Genomic DNA, 19,015 nt, shown 5'->3' with positions numbered 1-19,015 from the left:
GGTTGGGGTACCAGGTGGTGGGTATTATAGAGGGCACGGCTTGCATGGAGCACTGGGTGTGGTGAAAAAATAATGAATACTGTTTTTCTGAAAATAAATAAGTTGAAAAAAAAAAGGGTTAAAATGGCAACTTTTACTAAGTATATTTTACCTGAATTAAAAAAAAAAAAGTTTAAAAAAAAAGTTGCTTGTTCTCATACCCCCAAAAAAGGAATATTTATCAATGTGTTGCTCACAAACTGAACCAGTCTTCCTAGCATCTTAGAAATGTGAACCATGAGGATCTGCGGGATAATTTCCTATGATATTAGCAAATCTGATTCAGAACTCCTTAATCTGACATCTCTGAGATAACAACAGTATATCTTCAGCCAAAAGCACTATATCTTTTTTTTCTTTTGTTTCTACTCCTCAGTTTTGTGGCACATAAAAAACAAAAGTTATTTAATGACAGAACATTCAATTACTGTTTAAATTAAGGTAATAGCTAAGAAAGCATTACAAAATGTTCAAATATACTATAAAAATTTCATATAACAGTATTAATAAACAGGATTAATAAACCGGAGCACAACTCTCAGATCAAGTAACAACACCCAGTCATCCTCTTATGAGGAATTAAACAACTACTGTAGCTCACTTTTTGTTTACTTTCCCACTTTCTTTACATTTTACTATCTACTAATTAAGTCTGAAATTGTTCAGGAATTTTAAAAAGTTTCTCTGAGGAACTTTTACTGTCTTATATTCCAGATACTCAAATTTACATGAATCCTGTTGTATAACTCACAATCTAAACTTTGTGAAATCCTTAAAATGTCCTAAAACACTAAAAAAAAAAAAAATTTCAGAAGGGCCAATAAAGGGAACCATTTAAAAATAAATTCTATTATGTATAAGTTATGGGATTAAAAATTAGTGATAAGAAGACTCAACTCTGTTACTTTTCTGTGCCTGTTATCCAAGACAGAAAATCAATTCTCCCACATATGAAGATTTTCCTGATGAAGAGCTATACTACACAGCAAGATTCTTATCATTTAACACATATGCAAGTAGGATAACATAATGATACCTGAGCAAAAAGGTAGGCCATGACAAAGTCGTCAAGAAGAGGAGCTTCAGCACCTCGAGATATCCCATACCGATAGGTTCTGTTGCTGCCGTTACAATACCAGTAAGGAAAGTAAAATCTAGGAGACAAAATATTCAATCAGCCTCAAATAGTTAAAATGTAAACAAAATGTATACATAGAACCACTTCCAGCATACTGAAAGGTATTATCCCATAACCAGAAAACACAACTAACAGTGTTAAATACAAGTTGGGGACAAAAGAAAATCTGAATAAGACCATGATAATGTAGACAGAAAATTAAGAAACACAAGTGTAAAATCAATATGCTGCCTGCTTCTATGTGCAGAATGCAGAAGCAATAATAGAAAACAGAGAAATATAGAAATAAAATATTAAAAATTTTTAAATATTAATCCAATAATATCAGTAAAGGAATTTAAAAAAATACTAATTTGGCATGAAAACAAATAGTTGCTTCTTCCTTTAAGGAATGGGGGTTATCACGCTAAGATATCACTTCATACTAGTCAAAATGGCTAGTGTCACAAAGACAAGAAATAACAAGTGCTGGCAAAGATGTGGAGAACAGAGACCTTTCATGCACGTTTGGTAGGACTGACTGTTAACTGGCATGGCCACAATGGAAAACAGTGGGGAGAATCTCAAAATACTAAAAACAGAAGTACCATACAACTGGGTGTATAATTCGACTACTAAGTATTAGCCAAAGAAAATGAAAACACCCAATTTGAAATGACATAGGCACCCCTATGCTTACTGCGGCATAATTTACAACAGCCAAGATGTGAAAACAACCTAAGTGTCCATCAAGAGAAGAATGGATAAAGAAGGTATGGTGTATATACACAATGGATTATTATTCAGCCATAAAACAGAATGAAATTTTACCATTCACAACAACATGGGTAGACCAAAGGGTATTATGCTAACTGAAACAAGTCAGAGAAAGACTAATATCATACTTCACTTATACGGAGAAACTAAAAAGCAAAACAGATGAACAAAAAAGTTAAAAAGGAACAGACTAATAAATACAGAGAAAACAAACTGGTGGTTATTGGGGGGAGGGGAGAATAGGCAAAATAGGTAAAGGGGAATTAAGAGGTACAAACTTCCAGTTGTAAAATAAATAAGTCATGGGGATGAAAAGTACAATATAGGGAATATAGTCAATAATATTGTTGTAACTTTGTATGGTGATAGATGGCAACTACAGTTACCATGGTGAGCATTTTATAACGTGTATAGCTGTCAAATCACTGTGTTGTCTATCTGCTGCTAATATGTCAGTTACACATAAATATAAATGAATGAATGAATAAAATAGGTTAAAAACTTGTCCTTCAAAGAAACTAAAAATATTCTATATTGCTTTATTTACATCTTTACTGAGATAATAATTCACATACCTTCAAGTACACCCATTTCAAGCATACAACTCAATGTTTTTTACTATATACCTAGCACTGTACAAACATCCCCACAATCTAATTTCAGAACATTTTCATCCCCACTAAAAGAAACGCCATACCTATCAGCAGTCATATCCAAATCACCCCACCTACTCCCCAGCCCTGAATTCCCACTAGTCTCTCTATAAATTTGCCTGTTCTGACCATTTTATATAAATGGAATCATATAATATGTGGCCTTTTCTACCTTCTTTCACTAAGGACTATCCACCTTATAGCAAGTATTAGCACTTCATTCCTTTTTATTGCCCAGTTAATATTCCCTTGCATGGCTAAATCACATTTTGCTTCTTCATTCTTCACTTGATGGCCATTTGGGTTGTTTCCATCTTTTTGCTATTGTGGACACTGCTGCTAAGAACTATATGTACAACTGTGTGTGTGTGTGTGTGTGTGTGTGTGCGCGTGCGCGTGTTAGTCCTACATACATACTTAGGGATGGAATCAATGTATCATATGTTAATTCTATGTTCATCTTTTTGAGGAACAGCCAAACTATTTTTTAAAAGTGGCTATACTAGTTTATATCTCCAAAAGCAACACATGATCATCTCAATAGTTCACATCCTTGCCAACACATGTGGAGAGTTTAGCTAAGTTAATCTTTGGTATTGTTGCCTTGGCATCCATTTTGTTTAGCTAAGAGGCCTGCAGTGACCTTAAAATGACAATAGCCCCTCATGCACATGCATCCCCTAGAGAACAGCCTATTGCGTCACAAGCAAATACAAGTTTCTGATACAGCTTCCTAACAATCTCCCGTCTCCCAGCACCTAACCCTTACTGAAGTCAATACGTCAACAAGACACCCACGTGGCTTATCAAAGACCAGCTCTTTTGGCTTGAACTAAATTTGGAACCCCAAAACTAAAATTGGAACCCCACTCACAAACCCTAGTAAAGGCATGTGCCCTGGGTCCTGTGTCTCTATACTCTGCCTTGATCTCCCCATATGGTCCCTGGAGGCCTGCAGGGTACTTCCTCCAGGACCTGTGAATAATAAACTTTTCTACTTTGGTTTCTCTTGTGCTCTGTTGTTGAAGCATGGCTCACTATCTAGCATCCTGTGCTCTACGTAAAAAGTGGTAATTCGAGGGGCGCCTGGTGGCTCAGTCAGTTAAGTGTCTGCCTTCGGCCCAGATCATGATCCTAGGTGGTGGGATCAAGCCCCATGTCAGGCTCCCTGACTGCTTCTTTCTCTACCCCTGCCATTCCCTCTGCTTGTGAGCTCACTCTCTCTCTTTTATTTATAGATAAATAAAAATCTTTTTTTTAAGAAGGTGATAATTAGAAAAATTTATAACTTGTTATTATCTATCTTTTATACCTTTGTCATCCTATTGGGGTAAAGTGGTATGCTGTTGTATTTATGATTTACATTCCTCCTAAAGAATAATAATATTGAGCATCTTTTCATGTGCTAACTGGTTATCTGTATGTCTTATTTAGAAAAATGCTATTCAAACCCTTTGCCCTCATTTTCATTGGCTGTCATTGTACTGTTGAACAAGAGTTCTTTATGTATTCCAAATATAAACCTTTGTTAAATATGATTACAAACACGTTCTTTTTTCTGTGGGCTGTCTTTTCACATTCTTGACAGCATCCTTTGATGCACAAACATACCTTTTGATGAATCCCAACTAATCTATTTTTCTTGTATCACTTTAACTTTCGGTACCATAGTGAAGAAACCACTGCCTACTCCTAAGCATACAAAGATGTACTCTTATATTGTCTTCTAAGAGTTTTATAGTTTTAGCTCTTAGATTTAGGTCTATGATTCATTTTAAGTAAATGTTTTGAAAATAGTGTGAGTTAGTCATCTAACTTCATTACTATACATGTGAATATCCAGTTGTCCCAGCAGCATTTGTTGCATGAATGAATGTTCCCATGAACTGTCTTAGTACTCTTGTCAAGTATCTATCACCATATCAGGGATTACGTCTGCACTCTTAGTTCTGTTCCACTAACCTATGTAACTATCCTTAAGCCAATACCATGCTATCTTAATTACTATAGTTGTGGAGTAAGTTTTGAAATTAGGAAGTGTAAATCTTCCAACTTTGTTCTTTTTCAAGAGTGTTTTGACTATTTCAAATCCCTTTGACATTTTTATATGAATTTTACCATCAACTTGCCAATTTCTGCAGTAAAGACATTTAGGATTTCAATAGAGACTACTAACTACACAGATCAATTTTAGGAGTACTTTCATTTAACAGTATTAAGCCTTCTGATCCATAAACATGAGCTATCTTTCCATTTAGGTAAGTGTTTCTTTAAATTCTTTCAATGGAGCGCCTGGGTGGCTCAGTCAGTTAAGCAGTTGCCTTTGTCTCAGGTCATGATCCCAGAATCCTGGGATCCAGCCCGCTGTCCCGTTCCCTGCTCAATGGCGAGTCTGCTTCTCACTCTCCCTCACTTGCTCCCCTGGTTTGTGCTCTTGCCAGTGCTCTCTCTCTCAATAAAATCTTTAGAAAAAAAATAAATTCCTTCAATGATATCTTACTTTTCTCAATGCACAGTTTTTACACATCTTTCATGAGGCTTATCCCTAAGTACTTCTTCAAACGTTATTGCAAATGGAACTGTTTTCTTAATTTCACATTTGCATTGTTTACTGCTAGTGTAGAGAAATACAACCAATTTTTAAAAAATATTTTATTTATTCATTTGACAGAGAGAGAGAGATCACAAGTAGGCAGAGCAGCAGACTGAGTAAGAGGGGGAATTAGGCTCCCTGCTGAACAGAGAGCCCGATGCAGGGCTCAATCCCAGGACCCTGAGATCATGACCTGAGCTGAAGGCAGAGGCTTAACCCACTGAGCCACCCATGCGCCCCACAACCAATTTTTATAAATTGATCCTCTATCCTCCACATGACTAAACTCATTTACTTAGTTCTAATAGTTTATTAATTCCTGAGGATTTTTTTAAACAAATTATTTATTTAGGGGGAGGGATGGACAGAGAGAGAATCCTCAAGCAGGCTCCCCACAGTGTGTGGCGCCCAACTCAGAGCTTGATCCTGGGACCCTGAGATCATGACGCAAGCCAAAATTGAAAGTCAGACACTCAACCAACCAAGCCACTCAGGTGTTCCTCTTTGGGATTTTTTTATATGCAAGACCATATCATCTATTAATAGAGATTGTTTTACTTCTTTGCCAATATGCCTTTTATTTTTTTTTTCCTCTTTTCCCTGGCTAGAATCTACAGTATAAGGTTAAAAAGAAGTGGTAAGAATAGGTATCTTTTGTCTTGTTCCAGATCCCTGGAAGAAAGCAATCAGTCTTTTACCATCATGGATAATATTAGCTTTGGCATTTTTGTACAAGCACTTTGTGAGACTGAGGAAGTTCCTTTCCATTCCAATTGCATTGAGTATTTTTATCATAATAGGGTGCTGGATTGTGTCAAATGTTTTTTCGATTTCAACAAGATGATCATGTGGTTTTGGTCCTTTAACAAATACAGTGCATTATAGTGATTGATTTGGGGATATTATAGCAACCTTAGATTTCTTAGAATAAATCCCTTGTCATGGTATTTGATCCTTTTAAAATATTGCTGCATTTGGTTTGCTAGTATTTTGAAGACTTTTACACCTGTATTTGTAAGGAATACTGACCTATAGTTTTCATTTCTTCTGGATGTCTGCCTGGATTTAGTGTTAGGGTAATACTGAACTCACAGAATGAGTTAGGAAGTGTTCCTTTCTTTTCATTTTTCTTGTGAATAACTGGTATTAATTTTTGTTAATGTTCGATAGAATTTACCACTGAAGCCATTTGGGCCCAGGCTTTTCTTTGTGGGAATTTAAAAAAATTATTAATTTGATGTCTGTACTTATGAGAGGTCCATCAGACTTTCTGTTTCTTCTTTTGGAAGTTCCTATAGTTTGTTCTTTCTAGCCATTTGTTCACTTCATTTTGGCTATGTAATTTGTTCCCTGTGGTCTTTATTTCTGTAATGTCACAGTGATTGATTGATGTTCTCTCTTCTTGAGATGTTCTCTCTTATTATTTTTAATAATTTAAGCTTCTTTTTATCTCAATCAATCTAGCTAAAGACTTATCAATAGTGTTGATTTTTTCAAAGAACCAACTTTTTGTTTCTTTTTTTTTTTTTTTTTTAAAGTGTATTAATGACTTTTTTTTTTTTTTTAAGATTTTATTTATTTATTTGAGAGAGAGAGACAGTGAGAGAGAGCATGAGAGGGGAGAAGGTCAGAGAGCGAAGCAGACTCCCCATGGAGCTGGGAGCCTGATGTGGGACTCGATCCCAGGACTCCAGGATCACGCCCTGAGCCGAAGGCAGTCGTCCAACCAACTGCGCCACCCAGGCGTCCCTCTTTTTTTTTTTTTTTAAGATTTTATTTATTTGTCATAGAGAGAGAAGCGAAGAGTGAGCACAGGCAGAAAGAGTGGCAGGCAGAGGCAGAGGGAGAAGCAGGCTCCCTGCCAAGCAAGGAGCCGATGTGGGACTTGATCCCAGGACGCTGGGATCATGACCTGGGCCGAAGGCAGCTGCTTAACCAACTGAGCCACCCAGGCATCCCCAACTTTTTGTTTCTTGATTTTCTGTTGTTTTCCTTCCTCTTTCTCATTTATTTCTACTCTGATCTTTATTACTTCCTTCCTTTGACTTGCTTTGAGTTCCACTCTTCTTTTTCTACTTTCTTAAGGTAGAATACTCTTAATTACAGAACTTTCTCCTTTTTCACCATAGCTGTGCACAGCTATGAATTCTCACCTAAGCACTGTTTAAACTGTGACTACAAGTGGGCATGTTCATTTTTAGTCCTATCAAAGTATTTTCTATTTTCCCTTGTGATTTTTGTCTTTGACTAAGTAGTTATTTAGAACTGTTGTTAATTACCACATATTACTGAATTTTCCAGTTTTCCTTCTGTTAATGATTTTGAAATTAATTCCACTGTGGTCAAAGAACATGCTTTGTATTATTCCAGTCTTTTAAAACTTAATTGAGACTCATTTTGAAGACTAACATGTGGTGTCTCCTAGAGAATGTGATTGTGCTATTGATGGGTGGAGTATTCTATATAAGCACCTCTAGCTGGTTTATAGTGTTACTCAAATCTTCCTTTATCTTGCTGATCTTTTGTCTATCTGCCCTATCCATTACTGACAGTCACATATTGAAGTCTTCAACTACTAATGTGGAATTATCTATTTTTGCCTTCAATTCTGTCAGTTGTTGGTTTAATGGATTCTGGAGTTCTGTCATCAGATCCAAGTTATAACAATTATAAACAAACATTAGGTTTTCCTGACTCATTAATTCTTTTATCATTATAAAAAGTCCCTTCTTTGTGTCTAGTAACAATTTATTTTTCAATCAATCTTGTCTGATATTAATATTGCTGCGCCAGCTCCTTTTTGGTTACTGAGGGCCTGTTATATCTTTTTCAATCCTTTACTTTCAGTTTACTTGTGTGTTTTAATATAAAGTGTGCCTCTTATAGACAGCATGTAGGATAGGAAAAATACATGAATTTGATAAGAGAAACAATTTTTAATTCTTTTTTTAAAAAAGATTTTATTTATTTATTTGACAGAGAGAGAGAAATCACAGGAAGGCAGAGAGGCAGGCAGAGAGAGAGGGGGGAAGCAGGGTCTCCCTGCTAAGCAGAGAGCCCGATGTGGGGCTCGATCTCAGGATCCTGAGACCATGACCTCAGCCGGAGGCAGAGGCTTAACCCACTGAGACATCCAGGTGCCCCCAATTTTTAATTCTTTTTTTTTGTTTGTTTGTTTCCAATTTTTAATTCTTAAGAAGAGGTCAGCAAACTCTGCTTCACAGCCCCATTCTGGTCCACTGTTAAGTTTTTACAAATAAGGTTTTATTGGAACACAGTCATGACCATTCATTTACTTACTAGTCATGGCTGCTTTCACACTATAATAATAGAACTGAATAGTTAGAACTGAGATAATTTAGCCTAAAATATTTACTACTGGTCTTTTACAGAAAAAGACTGTAGACCTCTGCTCCACAGACCTTTTCAAATCAAAAGATACACATGCTAATTGCAGAAAGTATAGTCATTACACAGAAAGTGAAATAATATTCTTAAGAAGATACTGATATTTTATCAATCATATGTAGCATGTTAGCACGCTTCTTTTAAATACAACTTTGTAAAGTCTTAAACCTGCAAAGAAGTCTTATACAACTTTGGATAGATTTAATCCTAGGTACTTTGCATTTTTTGTTGTTACTAGTTATTTTAAATGACCTCTTTTCTATATGTGGAGTATAGAAATACTGATTTTTTAACATACTGATCATACAGATCTAGCACTCTTCTAAATGCTTATTACTGATGCCTAAAGTTGTTTACATTATCTACGTTAACAATCATATCATCTCCAAAAAAATGACTCTTTATTTCTTTGTTCACAATTATTAAATATTTTATTCATTTTTCTTATCTTACTGTACTTGTTAGGAACTCCACTGAAATCCTAAACAGAAGCAGTGGTGGTGGCTTTCTTTGTTTTCTATCTTGTTTTTGATTTTACAGAGATTGCTTCTAACACCTCACCATTTGAGAATATTATTTGCTGCCTGCTAAGGCTGTTTCTCTTGAGTCTTAGTTTTTTTTAAGGCTTCGTTTTTTTTCTTTAAGATCATGAAGGAATCCAAGTGCTTTTTTACTGTGCAACACTGACACTGCAATGGAATGAATCTATTTCATAAAAGCCACAGATCAAACTTATTTCTTTGTTTTAGCCTTTGAGTAGAAAAGCACCTCTGGATTGCTCTATATTGGTACTACAGATGTCTATAAATTATGAAATAAATTAACTAATAATATGAGGCTGTAAAAAAACACTGGCAAAATCATATCTTTCCTTCACTTCAACTTTAAAAATTAAATTATTAAAAAGAGATGTGAGATTATATTTTACTGCACAAAACACTGAATTTCCTGGGAAACTAACAATATTCCAAATATTTGGGATTTTGCTAGTAAAGGGCATTCTCATCATTTTAAAATTTAATTTATAATCACAAGTGGTAAAGTAGCATCCCACCAGAAAAGCTCAGAGCAGTCTAGTGAAAAACTATATAAAAACATGTCTTCTGGTGGACAAAATATCTTAAATGAAGTTCTGGTCTCTATTATAAATTACCTTGCAATTTAAAAATATGTTTGATAATTTCTCTCACTTTGCCTTTTCACAATTAAATGAATCACTTTATTGGAGAAAGTACCTTATTCTGTAGAGTACATTGTGCCTGGTTGATTCATCTATATGGAAGACATGGTTGGGCGGATACCAAATCCTTTCTGTTTCACTCATTAAAGCAAACATACTGTGATACACAGGTGTGATTCCTAGGAAAGAAGTAGAAAAAGAAATGATTACAGATACTAACAAGTACATTTATATAACATCCATTAATTTATAATGGCATTAAAAATAACAACTCTTAATCAGCACGAATGCAGTAGCAGTTGATATCTTTTGGTTCAACATGGCTTACAACTGAATTCTTAATTAAATCTTTTTTCCCTACATTTTAAAATATGACTGCTGGAACTATTTCAGATTTTAAAAAACATCTTAACCAATTTTTTTCGTTTTCTTACACAGAAAGGTCAATTAAAATTTGTGTGTAGTTTTAGGGGCGCCTGGGTGGCTCAGTGGGTTAAAGCCTCTGCCTTCAGCTCAGGTCATGATCCCAGGGTCCTGGGATCGAGCCCCACGTCGGGCTCTCTGCTCTGCAGGGAGCCTGCTTCCTCCTCTCTCTCTCTCTGCCTGCCTCTCTGCCTACTTGTGATCTCTGTCTGTCAAATAAATAAAATCTTTAAAAAAAAATTTGTGTGGGGACGCCTGGATAGCTCAGTTGGTTGGACGACTGCCTTCGGCTCAGGTCATGATCCCGGATTTCTGGGATCGAGTCCCGCATCGGGCTTCCAGCTCCACGGGGAGTCTGCTTCTCTCTCTGACCTTCTCCTCGCTCATGTTCTCTCTCACTGTCTCTCTCTCAAATAAATAAATAAAATCTTAAAAAAAAATTTGTGTGTAGTTTTAATTGATAATAAGGGTATCAACTGAAATATTTATAGAGGTCACTGGATACGTTTAAGAGACTAGCACAGAAGTTTTATTTTTAAATGTCAAATTTTACACAGTGCACTAGTAACTATGTCTTCTGCACTACTTAAACTTACAGTGAAAAATTTTAAATGTCAACTTAAATTGCAAGGGTATGTGATTTTTTTTCAAAGATATTTTAGGAGCTATATTAACAAAGGTTTGAAGGCTATTGGACTTTCAATTTTTTAATTTTTATTTATTTATTTTTTAAATTTATTTTTATTATTTGACAGAGATCACAAGTAGGCAGGGAGGCAGGGGAGGGGGGGAGGAAGCAGGCTCCCCGCTGAGCAGAGAACCCGATGTGGGGCTCGATCCCAGGACCCCAAGATCATGACCTGAGCCAAAGGCAAGGCTTAACCCACGGAGCTACCCAGGCGCCCCAGCTATTGAACTTCTTAAAAAAACATATGAAACAGCAAAGCCACACAATTAATTAATGCACATTACTTTCCAGCACACAGAAAATACACAGTCTTCCAAAGTGCTAGAGAATAATCACACACACCATGTTCTCTAACTACACTTCAACTAAATAAAAAATAAATATTTAAAAAATATTTAAACCTATATACTTAAAAATATATGCCTCAAAAAAAACCCAAAATATATTTATTCTAATAATGTTTTCATTCTTTTCCACTGTAAACAAAAATGACACCAACTTGACACACTGACGATTTACAATTTTTATTAAAATTATCACAACTGCTTACTCCTAGATATGTAATAATTTCAGTAAGTTACACAATATAAAAGTAACTTTTAAACTGTATCCTTGCATTCATTCTTGTATTTACACACATTTCTAAAGACCTCACAGGTCACAGGAGAAATTATAACAGAAACTAAAGAGTATTTATAATGAATGATGATTAATAATGTGTATTAAAAATTAAGGAATAGGAGCACCTGGGTGGCTCACTAGGCTAACTGGCCGACTCGGTTTCAGCTCAGGTCATGATCTCACAGGTTGTGAGACAGAGTCCCATATTGGGCTTTGTGCTCAGCATGGGGTCAGCTTGAAGCTGCCCCCCAACGTGCACACACACTCTCTTTCTCTCTAAAATAAGCAAGTAAGTATTTTTAAAAAGATTAATAAAAATAAAATTATGGAATATAACTAAGCTGATACATAAGAGGGAAAATTATAGCTTTAATCTATTTATATCAGAAAATAACAGAACTATCTAACACTACATTAAAAAAAACAACAGCATGGGGCGCCTGGGTAGCTGAGTGGGTTAAGCCTCTGCCTTCGGCTCAGGTCATGATCTCAAGGTCCCAGGATCAAGTCCTACATCAGGCTCTCTGCTCAGCGGGGAGCCTGCTTCCTCCTTTCTCTGCCTGCCTCTCTGCCTACTTGTGATCTCTCTTTGTGTTGAATAAATAGATAAAACCCTTAAAAAAAACAAAAAACAAAACCCAAAAAAATCCAACAGTGTAATCTCTAAGAGAGCTGAAAGAATGTGAAAGCACCTACGTTAATAGAATAAAGATTCAGTAAAGAGAATCAACAAAATAAAAGCTCATTATTTGCATTGACCAACAAAATAAACAAGCTTTTGTCAAATCTGAGCATGGAAAAAAAAAACAGATGAACCCTAATGATTTTTAAAGTGTAATTATAGGTTATGAAGACAAAAAGAGAATAGATAATGCCAATAAATTTGAAAATGCAGACAGACAATATTAAAAACAGATATAACTTTAAAAAATGGATTCAAGAACAAAAAACTTCAAAAGGAACAATAATATATTCATGTAAAAAAAATAAAGAAGAAGAAAGGAAGGGAGGTAAGAGAAGCAACAAGAAGAAAGGAAAAAACACAATTAGGCCCAGAGGAAGTTTATATGTGAGTTCAATGAAACATGAAAGACAATTCTAATCTTCTGTATACTATTATAGAAAAAAGAGAGAGAGAATAGGGAAATTCACATAATTTGTGAGCTTAGTTTGACTATGACACCAAAACCAGCGGAACATCATAAACAGACAGAAAAACCCTAACCATTTTAATTATCAGCAAACCAAATCCCATAACATTTCTTTAAAGAAAATTAAGACAAAGTTCATTTGTCTTACAACAGTTGAAATGGCTTAACTGGAAAAATTAATGTAATTCTTCATAACAATGAATCAGAGGAAAATGTGAAAACGGCAAAATAATACATTTGAAATGTTGCGTGGTGACTACACTGATATGTATTATATTCTTCTATGCAAAGTATTACTTTAAATATTTTATAATAAAAAAATCAGGATTAAAAATGCAAAATAAAAGTGAAAATGGCAAAAAGTGGATGTAAGTTAGTCACAACAGAGCAATTATAAGAGTAATAACTAATAAACATGTGAAAGGAGGTAATATCTAATATTGAAGAAAATGCAAATCAAAATTATATAATAATCACTTTATACCACTCAGCTAGGAAAAATAGAAGGGATAACATCTAGGGCTGATTGGATGAGGTGAAAAGGGACTCTGTTGCATAATTGCTAGAAATGTCAACCTTTCAACCCAGCAATGTACTCCTAAAAGTACAGCAGCAAGAAAATGTAAATTCAAGAGTAGAAAAAATTTTAAAAATATGGTAATGCAATCCATGGAGCAGAATATTAGGAAACTCAATAAAAAGCATTAATGCAAAAGTGTGTGGCTTGAATAAATTTTCCACACTATATGTTTTCATGATAAATGCAAGAAGCATAAAATATGATTTCAATATATTAAATAATAACCTCAAAATCCTAATGACTGTGTGTATGTATAGGAGGCAGGGGGATTACGTCTCCATATATGATATGATGTATTTATATGATCAAGGAAAAAATAATAGAAGGATACACAAGAGATTACTGCCCCAGTTACTAAGATGGGATGAAGAGAAAAGAAAGGTTAAAAGTACAGTAGTGAAAAACTTTTTAGAATTTTTAAATTATGTTATGTTAGTCACCATACAGTACATCATTAGTTTTTGATGTAGTGTTCCATGATTCATTGTTTGCATATATCACCCAGTGCTCCATGCAATACATGCCCTCCTTACTACCCATCACCAGGCTAACCCATCCCCTCATTCTCTCCCCTCTAAGACCCTCAGTTTGTTTCCTGGAGTCCAAAGCGTCTCATGGTTCTTCTTCCCTCTGATTCCCACCCCTTCATTTTTCCCTTCCTTCTCCTAATATCCTCTATACTATTCCTTAAGATCCACAAATAAGTGAAACCATTTAATTGTCTTTCTCTGCTTGACTTATTTCACTTAGCATAATCTCCTTCAGTTCCATCCATGTTGATGCAAATGCTGGGTATTCATTCTTTCTGATGGCTGAGTAATATTCCATTATATATATGGACCACACTTTTATCCATTCTGTCTGTTAAAGGGCATCTTGGTTCCTTCTACATTTTGGTTATCGTGGACACTGCTGCTATGAACACTGGGGTGCATGTGACCCTTCTTTTCACTACATCTATACGTTTGGGGTAAACACCCAGTAGTGCAATTGCTGGGTCATTAGGGTAGCTCTATTTTTAAGTTTTTGAGGAACCTCCATACTATTTCCCAAAGTGGCTGCACCAACTTGCATTCCCACCAACAGTGTAAGAGGGTTCCCCTTTTTCCACAATCTTTCCACCATTTGTTGTTTCTTGCTTTGTCAACTTTTGGCATTCTAACTGGTATAAGGTGGTATTTGCCTGATGGCTAATGTGGTTGAACATTTTTTCATCTGTTAGCCATCTGTCTGTCTTCTTTGGAGAATGTCTCTTCAAGTCTTCTGACCACTTTTTGACTTACTTGATTTTTGGCTGTGGAGTTTAAGTTCTTTACAGATCTTGGATATCAGCCCTTTGTCTGTAGTACAAATATCTCCCCCCATTCTGTCGGTTGTCTCTTTGTTTTGTTGACTGTTTCCTTTGCCGTGCAGAAGCTTTTGATCTTGAAGTTCCAATAGTTCATTTTTGCTTTTTTTTTCCCACTTGCCTTTTTTAGGCAAGTGCTGTTGCCTTGAAAGAAGTTGCTGTGGCCTATGTCGAAGAGTTTACTGCCTATGTTCTCCACTAGGATTTTGATGGATTCCAGTCTCACATTGAGGTCTTTCAACCATTTAGAGCTTATCATTGTGTATGGTGTAAGAGAATGATCAAGTTTCATTCTTCTATATGAAAAGATTCTGTCCAATTTTCCCAGGACCATCTATTGAAGAGACTGTCTTTTTTCCATTGGATACTTTTTTCCTGCTTTGTCGAAGATTAGTTGACCATAGACTTGAGGGTCCATATCTGGGCTCCCTATTCTGTTCCATTGATCTATGTATCTATTTTTGTACTAGTACCATCCCGTCTTGGTGATCACAGCTTTGTAATATAGCTTGAAATCAGGCAACGTGATACCCCTAGCTGAGAAAAAACTTTTTTTGTTAAATTTTTAATTTTTTTTGAAATTTTTTTCTCACCATGACACATACCTTCCCCAATGTCCATCGCCCAGCCTCGCCATCCCTCCCACCTCCTCCCCTCCAGCAACCCTCCGTTTGTTTCCTGAGATTAAGCATCTCTAATAGTTTATCTCCCTCTCTGAGTTCATCTTGTTTCATTGAAAAATCTTTTTAAAAAAGAATTCATTGGGGCAACTGGGTGGCTTAGTGGGTTAAAGCCTCTGCCTTCAGCTCAGGTCATGATCCCAGGGTCCTAGGATCAAGCCCCGCATTGGGCTCTCTGCTCAGCGGGGAGCCTGCTTCCTCCTCTCTCTCTGCCTGCCTCTCTGCCTACTTGTGATCTCTGTCTGTCAAATAAATAAATAAAATCTTTTTAAAAAAGAATTCATTAAATAAAAATGGTAAGGCCTCATGTCAAAAGATATTAATCAATACCAAGATAAAAGCTCATCATGTAAATCACCTTGAAACTATAGAGAATGATGGCCTGTCATTCTCCGAATTTTAAAATAACCATGACAGAAAATAATGCCATTCAAATAACTGGAGAAATAGTTATTTTACCTGAATACCACTTTGATCTAGGCTAATTATGTACTAAAAAATATTTTAAACTTGAAAATTTGAATAACATCACCCAGTCAATCATGGAGTTAGCATGGTAATCTCGTGTCTCAGAGCCTTGCACATATTATTTCTTTTATCTATCTATCTACCACCTCACCTCTCCCCATGAAATGCTTCACATAGCCAGTGTTCTAGGTATATAAGAGACAGAGCCGAAGATAAAAATGCCCAGGAAAGGGCCATAATGGACCTGATACAAAATTGCCTTAGGAAGAGAAAATACTGGGAAGAAAATCTTAACAAAAAAATAGCATTTAGGGGCACCTGGGTGGCTCGGTGGGTTAGGCCACTGCCTTGGGCTCGGGTCATGATCTCAGGGTCCTGGGATCGAGTCCCGCATCGGGCTCTCTGCTCAGCGGGGAGCCTTCTTCCCTCTCTCTGCCTGCCTCTCTGCCTACTGTGATCTCTCTCTGTCAAATAAATAAATAAAATCTTAAAAAAAAATAGCATTTAGTTTAAATGTAATCGGGCAAACAAAACTGTATATGGAGGGGCGCCTGGGTGGCTCAGTGGGTTAAGCCGCTGCCTTCGGCTCAGGTCATGATCTCAGGATCCTGGGATCGAGTCCCGCATCGGGCTCTCTGCTCAGCGGGGAGCCTGCTTCCTCCTCTCTCTCTCTGCCTGCCTCTCTGCCTACTTGTGATCTGTCAAATAAATAAATAAAATCTTTAAAAAAAAAAAAAAAACTGTATATGGAACCATTACTCTAAGCATATGATAACAGGGATTTTTTTTTAAGATTTTATTTATTTATTTGACAGGCAGAGATCACAAGTAGGCAGAGAGGCTGGCAGAGAGAGAGGAGGAAGCAGGCTCCCCGCTGAGCAGAGAGCCCGATGCGGGGCTCAATCCCAGGACCCTGGGATCATGCCCTGAGCCGAAGGCACTGGCTTTAACCCACTGAGCCACCCAGGTGCCCCGATAACAGGGATTTTTTAAAAGAAGACAATGGTCATGATTTTCAAACAAGAGCACAATCATACAAAGTGGGAAAAGTGAGTTCGTATCGATGAATCACTAGTATTTTTTAAAAGAATGAATAATGATTCCTTCAAATTGGACTGCAAACCTTAATTATAGGCATCAAAATAGGAAAATGAATGGATCTATATAAATTGGCACAAAAGGGTCAGGAAAAAAAGGGGATACACACCAAAAGTAAAAAAATAAAAAATAAATAAAAAGTTAAGTCACCCTGCAAACAAACAGCAAAACACAGTGCTTACAGTGATGTTTAGTCACACTGATATCTTAGTATATGTGCTGCCAAAGCCAGCACTACTCACACTGATATCTTATTCCAAAATGGCAATTATACATTAAGACTTATATCATTTTTCTTGGTTCATGTTAATTGGGTTGAAAAAGCAATGACATTGTATTTGAGACATACATTATATTGAAAAAATAGGACTACACAGAAACCTCAGTCATTTTAACTCTTTCCCTATACACCAAGTCCAAATTATTTGTATTTTTATTTATTAAAAGCACTTTAATGTGATTATTTTCCAAGCCATTATCATTACTGCAATTCAGTTCCATATCATTCTAGAGCAATAACAGTCATCATATCTGATCAATATCTATTAATATTAACAGAGTCCCTATTCCATAATAAGTACAAGAGGGCCATAGGAAATATAAAAATAAAAATAGTGCCCAACTTTAAGGATCTCACATTGTAGCAGATGACTCAGAGATGCCACTGGGGAACTACAATTTCAAAGGGTAAGTGAAATGATAGTAAAGACCATAAGAAAACAAAGAAGTACAGGGGAGAGATGAAAAATATTCTTTGCTTGCCCAGATTTTAGCAAGGCTCCTCTGAATCCTCCCCAATAAGGCTCATACATGTTCTTCTGCGTAGAATCAAGTTTTAGCAAGAATCCTGCTAAGTCCATTGAGTAAAAGTTCCACACTTTTGATATCTAACCCCTATTATCAACCAGATGATAACAGAGCACCTTGGCCTAACTATGGCAGAATCGTATTAGGCTGGTTGAATTCCCCTAGACTTGATGTCTACCCTTAGTAATTTTCCATTCACCAATGCCCCTGCTGATCTTCTTCCTTGGCTATAAAACCCCACCTGTTCAGGCTCTAGTCATTCAGTCAAAAACACTTCTATACTGGAATATCCTCCCAATAAAATGGTTTATTAAGTAAAATTCTTTTTTTTTTCCACTTTAATTTCTATTCAGCTCTGGTTTTAACAGAGGTAAAAACATTTACCAAGAGAGTCAAATGTGGGGCACCTCGGTGGCTCAGTGGGTTAAGCCGCTGCCCTCGGCTCAGGTCATGATCTCAGGGTTCTGGGATCGAGTCCCGCATCGGGCTCTCTGCTCAGCAGGGAGCCTGCCTCCCCCCACCGCTCTGCCTGCCTTTCTGCCTACTTGTGATCTCTCTCTCTGTCAAATAAATAAATAAAATCTTTTAAAAAAGAGAGAGAGAGAGAGTCAAATGAAGTAAAGACTTCAATGAAGGCTTCTGAAGAGATAATGTATAAACTGAATGCACATTAGGATTTAGTTATTCTACGTAATTGTAAGCAGAATACGTAAAATGTATATATTCATAAAGGATCTGCTGTAAATGCTCCTGAAGCTAAAAATAGCTAAACAGAAAAGAAAAGAAAGGTGCTATACAGCATAGAACTACAAACAGGAGGAGCATATAACCTGGCTGGACCAAGACAGGTTTGGTTTGTCTGCTGTTCCAGCATAATCATTAATAGCCTATCTTTTCACCTCGAAAGGATCCCAGTTTAAACAGTGATAATCTATACACCATTAGCTTAGAGTCTGATAGGAGTCAAGTCTGAGCTCGGCCATTTACTAGCTAGGTAAACTTGTGGTAGTTAATCTAAGCTTATACTTCATCAACTAAGATTAAGGACAGAAAACTGAGTTCATAAGATAGTTGGAAGGATAAAATGCTATAATCTGAATAAAGCACCTGGCAAAGTACATGGCACATAACATGGGTTCCACTGTAAAGATTCCAAGAGTATATCCTAACTGGGCTTCATAAACTGCATAAATAAATAAACAGGGTTTTTTGTTCTCTCTAACTGAATAAGCTAGAATGAGCCATACCAGTACTGCCTGGGTGGCTCAGTGGGTTAAGCCGCTGCCTTCCGCTCGGGTCATGATCTCAGGGTCCTGGGATCGAGTCCCGCATCGGGCTGTCTGCTCAGCGGGGAGCCTGCTTCCTCCCCTCTCTCTCTGCCTAC

The 19,015-nt window shown here is 36.5% G+C and overlaps 1 protein-coding gene across 1 annotated transcript in view; it reads right to left on the bottom strand.

The window, feature by feature from the left end:
- Positions 1–19,015, bottom strand: part of JAK2 (Janus kinase 2) — a 127,595-nt gene that overhangs the window by 57,649 nt on the left and 50,931 nt on the right. The window contains exons 4-5 of the mRNA XM_044265992.1: positions 9,823–9,946; positions 1,076–1,193 (exon numbers count right to left, since the gene is read on the bottom strand). Of these exons, the coding sequence (XP_044121927.1) occupies positions 1,076–1,193; positions 9,823–9,946 (242 nt within the window). The remainder of the gene's footprint in view (positions 1–1,075; positions 1,194–9,822; positions 9,947–19,015) is intronic.

The sequence above is a fragment of the Neovison vison genome, chromosome 9, assembly GCF_020171115.1.
Source record: "Neovison vison isolate M4711 chromosome 9, ASM_NN_V1, whole genome shotgun sequence".
Classification (NCBI taxonomy): domain Eukaryota; kingdom Metazoa; phylum Chordata; class Mammalia; order Carnivora; family Mustelidae; genus Neogale; species Neogale vison.
This window is presented reverse-complemented; position numbering and strand designations above follow the sequence as displayed.